The sequence below is a fragment of the Salmo salar genome, chromosome 01 (assembly GCF_965601325.2).
Source record: "Salmo salar chromosome 01, fSalSal1, whole genome shotgun sequence".
Lineage (NCBI taxonomy): Eukaryota > Metazoa > Chordata > Actinopteri > Salmoniformes > Salmonidae > Salmo > Salmo salar.
The window spans coordinates 30,416,495-30,423,031 of record NC_138291.1 but is presented as its reverse complement, the minus strand read 5'-3'; the positions used below and the strand labels follow the sequence as shown (position 1 = coordinate 30,423,031).

The following is a 6,537-nucleotide window of genomic DNA, read 5'->3' as shown; positions in this document are numbered from 1 at the left end:
GAAGCCTATGGGGGTTTTAAGCCGATGGGCTGCCCGGAGGCTTTTACAAACATCCTTGCAATTCTCATTTTCAGAGGTCATTCATAGTATAGATTGATTTTGTAATTGAGGCATCAACCAAGTTCCTGTAAAGAATTGAGGCCATGAACCAAAGAATCTCTATTTGCCTGTCCTTTTATCAAAACGTATTTTAATGGGGTATATCATACAAGATTGTCAAACAACCAATTGTGTATAAGTACTTGCATAAACTATGATTATCCTGATTGGCATTGTCTTTCATATTACATTGCAACTACAACCTTATTAAATGTGTTTCTTTTTATCAAAATGCCTGACTTTTAAAAATAAATTGTCTCCATGACTACATCTAAAATGTGGTTGAATTAGACTGCGGTCTATTTGCAAGGATTCTACAAAACACAAGGCTAGTGGTGGTAACGTTTGGATTCTGGCAATGATATTGAGCGAGTCCAGTCAACATTGGAACAATATTCTATTTGTAGTCTTTATGGACATGATTCAAATACCAAATAAATGCTAACAATGTATTTTCATATTGCCTTTGTGATTGAAAAACAGGATTATTGATGGCACATCAATAGTGGTCAGGGTTAAATGGATGTGCATTTGAACAATAAAGAAACATTTACAAAAATCAAAGGGGCTACCTGAGTATGAGCGTAATACCAGCCCTTTTGTATTGTATTCCATACCGCCTTCAACATCACCTAGCAGAGCTTAAGTACTGTATCTTGTACCCAACATGAGAGGTAAAGGTCAAAACGGACCCTAATCCTTGTTGGTTAGTTGATATGGGTTAACACAAGTTAATGATGGATTATTTCTGTATTTACTGATGGATATGTACTCTCAGTAAGTCTGAATAGCTGCCTTTAACGCATTGCAGAATCTTTTGGTGATTTAAGTGCACATCAGGGTTCAGTGGTTTTGATATGAAAAAAAGTAGCACCAAGGACCAGGCAGGTTTGCAGGTACAGTAAAAACCATACATTGTCATTGGAAGATGTTATTTTAGTTGAGAAATCACTAGGGCAGCCATTTATGCACTAAAACTGCTCATGTACCATCACCTTAATTTCACTGTTGTACAGTACCGAATGATGATTATAAAGCTCCAGTAATGTCCAGTTAGATCAAGATCCAGCACTGGCAAGGTGACAGTTCAAAGAGCAGCCCCAGATGTGTTTAACCAGAGAGCTGTTCTCTGAGGTTCAGTCCAAAGCTCAAACCTTCGCTTTACGATGCAATCCTTCAGAGGCGCAGAGAGGGGGACAACATTTGACACATGGCTAACACTGAAAGTGAATGTGCTGGTGCACCTTCCCGTCCACGTGGGAGTGTGTGTGAGTGTGGATGTCATTGGAGATTTTGGGGTAGATTTTGGGGGGGGGGGCAGAGAACCCTTGAGTGAGGAGAAGCTGCTGCTGAGCCAGATACTCCTCATAGTTTATGGAGCCCAGGCAGTCCTTCTCTGGGCTGGAGGAAGGGACCACAAAGCTCCTGTCCCTCTCCCGGTAGGGCAGCCGGTGGGAGGCCTGCAGGACCTGGGCAGACGCAGTGCTGGTTGGGGAACAGTGCTTTTTACTCTGGCAGAACCACAGCAGCACTGTACCAAAGATGAACACCATGCCAGCAGGGATGCCAATGATGACAGGCCAGGGGAGGGGGCTGGAGGCTGGGGTGAACATCGGGGTGATGGGTGGCTTGGTGTCTGCAGGAGGAGAGGGCCCCAAAAAAAGAAGGATCAGTCAACATGGAGTCAATCATTCTAAACAATAAAGTTGAACAAAGAAGTAGCTACACATGCTGAGAGAGTCTTGGTAGAGAAATGAATAGTGCTGAGCGATTAACCAATATTTTGGTCGGTTCAATTATGTGAATTAAATTTTTTATTTTTTTGGTGAGCTCAATGCTCAGTTTCTGTAGAGATAAATCAGATAAGCAGTAAATGGGCAGTCACTACCATCATGGGACTTTTATTAATTGTTTTATTCTGTGTTGTTACAGCATTCAACCCACATAATGCATAGTGCAATTAACGTTAAAAAAAAACATTTGCTAAACCGAAATCAAAAAACATGATTATCTTTTTAATAATCGAACTGAAACTGAACCGACCTCAAAAAGTACTTATCGCTCAGCACTCGAAATCACTGCATACAAAGCTCACAAGAACCTGTGGAAGAAGAAAACTGGAAACAGAGGAGTTTGTGTGTACAATGGGAAATATTTTGAAAGTTGGATTGTTGGGAGGCCAGGTAAGAGTTTATGGGGGGTATGATGTACTAGAGGGCAGGCAGCCTGGCACTGGTGTTACCTGGCAGAACGGTGAGGAAGGCGCTGCGGAAGCTGTAGCCCATGGTGTTGGCGCCCAGGCAGATGTACATGCCAGAGTCCTCCTCCTTGGCACGGGTGATGAGCAGCTTGTTGAGGTAGGAGCCATCAGGGCGTGACCACACCTCTCCCGTGGGCAGCACCACGAAGTGATGGTCGCCCACCTCAATGGTGGAGTTGTACCGACTCTCCTCGTTGGACTCCACACGCTTGAGCCACTGGATGACGGGTTTGACATCGCTCCTCACTTTGCACTGGAATGAGGTAGTCCCACCGTAGTCCACTGTGGTGTTGACCGGGTGAGTGCCTGTCAGGATGGGCTTGGAGTTGGTCCGCTCTGCAGAGAGACATAATGGACAAACTGTCACAGCCATCCCACATTTCCCACATGGCTGACTCTTTGCCTGAACCAGCGCAGATGTCCATACAGTTATTAGAGAGGGAGAGAGAAATAGCACGTGATTAGTTTCCTCTCTCTCTGCTCCTGGTTGTACAGCACACATGTCTGGGGGGGGGCAGGCAGGCAGGCAGGCAGGCAGCTGGACCCTAATCAGCTCCAGATTGGAGGGGCTTGGGGTTTAGCAACCACCTCCTCACCCCACACACCAGAACACAACACTCATTCTCAGACCTGTCTTCAATATGCTTCTCATCTACATGATTAGATGAGCACATTCATCCATGGAGCAGGGATACGAGTAACATTCATCCATGGAACAGGGATACGAGTAACATTCATCCATGGAGCAGGGATACGAGTAACATTCATCCATGGAGCAGGGATACGAGTAACATTCATCCATGGAGCAGGGATACGAGTAACATTCATCCATGGAGCAGGTATACGAGTAACATTCATCCATGGAGCAGGGATACGAGTAACATTCATCCATGGAGCAGGGATACGAGTAACATTCATCCATGGAGCAGGGATACGAGTAACATTCATCCATGGAACATGGATACGAGTAACATTCATCCATGGAACATGGATACGAGTAACATTCATCCATGGAACATGGATACGAGTAACATTCATCCATGGAGCAGGGATACGAGTAACATTCATCCATGGAGCAGGGATACGAATAACATTCATCCATGGAACATGGATACGAGTAACATTCATCCATGGAGCAGGGATACGAGTAACATTCATCCATGGAGCAGGGATACGAGTAACATTCATCCATGGAGCAGGGATACGAGTAACATTCATCCATGGAACATGGATACGAGTAACATTCATCCATGGAACAGGGATACGAGTAACATTCATCCATGGAGCAGGGATACGAGTAACATTCATCCATGGAGCAGGGATACGAGTAACATTCATCCATGGAACATGGATACGAGTAACATTCATCCATGGAACATGGATACGAGTAACATTCATCCATGGAGCAGGGATACGAGTAACATTCATCCATGGAGCAGGGATACGAGTAACATTCATCCATGGAACATGGATACGAGTAACATTCATCCATGGAGCAGGGATACGAGTAACATTCATCCATGGAGCAGGGATACGAGTAACATTCATCCATGGAGCAGGGATACGAGTAACATTCATCCATGGAGCAGGGATACGAGTAACATTCATCCATGGAGCAGGGATACGAGTAACATTCATCCATGGAGCAGGGATACGAGTAACATTCATCCATGGAGCAGGGATACGAGTAACATTCATCCATGGAACATGGATACGAGTAACATTCATCCATGGAGCAGGGATACGAGTAACATTCATCCATGGAGCAGGGATACGAGTAACATTCATCCATGGAGCAGGGATGCGAGTAACATTCATCCATGGAGCAGGGATAAGAGTAACATTCATCCATGGAACATGGATGCGAGTAACATTCATCCATGGAGCAGGGATGTGAGTAACATTCATCCATGGAACATGGATGCGAGTAACATTCATCCATGGAGCAGGGATGTGAGTAACATTCATCCATGGAGCAGGGATACGAGTAACATTCATCCATGGAGCAGGGATACGAGTAACATTCATCCATGGAGCAGGGATACGAGTAACATTCATCCATGGAGCAGGGATACGAGTAACATTCATCCATGGAGCAGGGATACGAGTAACATTCATCCATGGAGCAGGGATAGGAGTAACATTCATCCATGGAACAGGGATGTGAGTTAAGACTTACTGATCAAACTCAGCAGTCTGACTAAGTTAGAGCAGAGAGTAAGGATCTCCAAAAGGTTGTGGTTCCACCTCAAATCCAGACCCAACATTACTACGATTACATGGCAATTGTATCAATGTTGACCAGATTGATTTCCATCCATGATAGCCAAAAATGGTCATTATCACAACATCCATAGAACTCGGTCTGGAGGACTGTGATATATACTACATTATTATCTGGTTCCTTCCCCTGGGGAGTCCACCACATACATTAGTTATGAGATCTTTCCAGGTGAACTGGCTCGTTAAGTGTATTTATGACTCTGACCTCTGTGACTCTCTGATACTTACGTATGACCTCCACTTTGTAGGTGGCATTGATCTCTCCGGCTCGGTTGGAGACCCTGCAGGTGTACCTGCCGCTGTTCTCCGGGGTCAGGTTCCTCAGGCTCAGGGTCCACTTCTTCTGGCGCCCCTCGCCCACCTCACTCTCTGTCAGTGGTCTGTCGTCCTTCAGCCACACAATGTCTGGCCGAGGGTTACCGCTGGCCGTACACTTCAGCCGCACAGAACTCCCGACGGGCCGGGCGATCACACGCTTCCTCATTTTAGCAGGCTGGGTGAAACGGGGACGAACTTTGGGAAAAGGAGGAAGGAGAGTTTGGGGTTTAATACCTTGCAGAGATGGATACAAAAATCATGAAATAAGACTCAATCTAATGCAATTAACTGTAGTAATGTTACTTTTTTATGATCCTACCTAGTTTTCCTGATAGGCCGTCAGGGCCATACTCTGAGTCCACCCCACCAGGGACCCCTGGCCCAGTCTTATCAGCGCCAGAGTAATCTGTAAGGGAAAGGGAACAGAACATATCACTGTGAGAGAAAATAACGTTTTATCATTGCGGGCAAAAGATGCAGACTTTTCAACATAGAATTTAACATGGTATAATCGTTATGCCCAACAGGCACACAGAAAAGGCCTTAGAGGTCTTAACAGAGGGTGATGACAGAGATTATGAGGTAAGCCTATTAGGGTTTCACTAGTGGTGAAGGCTTCTGTGGCCATTTGGGCTAATATCAACTAGAGTTACCGTCTAGTTCTGATCTCAGATGGGTGTTTTTCTTGATTATTTCAAAGTTTGTAAACGATTTATATAATCGATTCACATTCAAAAACAGCATCTGAACACTATCAATGAAGTTGTTATTATGGAGTAGACACTGGTTGTTAGTGAGAGTCTCTGTTTTACTGCTCCTCTAACTCAGGACACAAGTATGAGGCAGAGTGTTCAACAAACAGTGGGGGGAAAAATTCAGTTGAATTCAATGCTATTTGTTTCACACTTTTTACAATGTCATTGACACGGCCCACTTGACAAAGACAAAGCGCCCCCAGCCAAAGAGGCACAGTAAAACACTCTTGACTCCATCTGAGTAAATTTAGCATTTATAGATAGGATACACTGAGGGGGTGCATGCTAAGGTCACATGCTGTAACATTTGGGAGTAATATGATCAGTTTTCATAAGCGCCGCTCTGGGAGACAGCTGTTGAATTGATGTCATTGACTGACTGACTTCATGTGGTGGAGCTGAGACATGGCTTAGTGAAAATATAATCAGTGAAACATAATAGATTGTTTGTAATGCATATCTACTTTGTGAGGTAGACATTGATTCATTTATGGTGCATATTAAGTTCCATGCCAATTGCTACCATTTGGAATACCAAACATTATGACTGATTTTAGAAGATCAACCAAAGCAGAGCGTCAGATAGATTACACATGATACTACTGCACTTCATGGTATCAGTCATTCACAAACATTCAAATCTTTTCCAATATAGCAGCGCTGAGTTTGTCATTCTTTTCGTAGCCTACTTTCTGAGGCTTCAGACTCAAATGTTTCCGCTATTCATTTGTAATATTGACGTCAAACACATTTCATAAGTATAGTGAATGTGTTATACAGTACTTAGAACAAATGTTTCATAAGGCATATTTCATAAATATG

The 6,537-nt window shown here is 44.1% G+C and overlaps 1 protein-coding gene across 1 annotated transcript in view; it reads right to left on the bottom strand.

Annotated features, from left to right (window-relative positions):
- Positions 1 to 158: 158 nt before the first annotated feature.
- The window catches only part of LOC106598245 (fibroblast growth factor receptor-like 1), a 59,231-nt gene continuing 52,852 nt past the window's right edge, over positions 159 to 6,537 (bottom strand). The window contains exons 4-7 of the mRNA XM_014189338.3: positions 5,280 to 5,366; positions 4,871 to 5,155; positions 2,342 to 2,695; positions 159 to 1,735 (exon numbers count right to left, since the gene is read on the bottom strand). Of these exons, the coding sequence (XP_014044813.3) occupies positions 1,314 to 1,735; positions 2,342 to 2,695; positions 4,871 to 5,155; positions 5,280 to 5,366 (1,148 nt within the window). The 3' untranslated portion in view covers positions 159 to 1,313. The remainder of the gene's footprint in view (positions 1,736 to 2,341; positions 2,696 to 4,870; positions 5,156 to 5,279; positions 5,367 to 6,537) is intronic.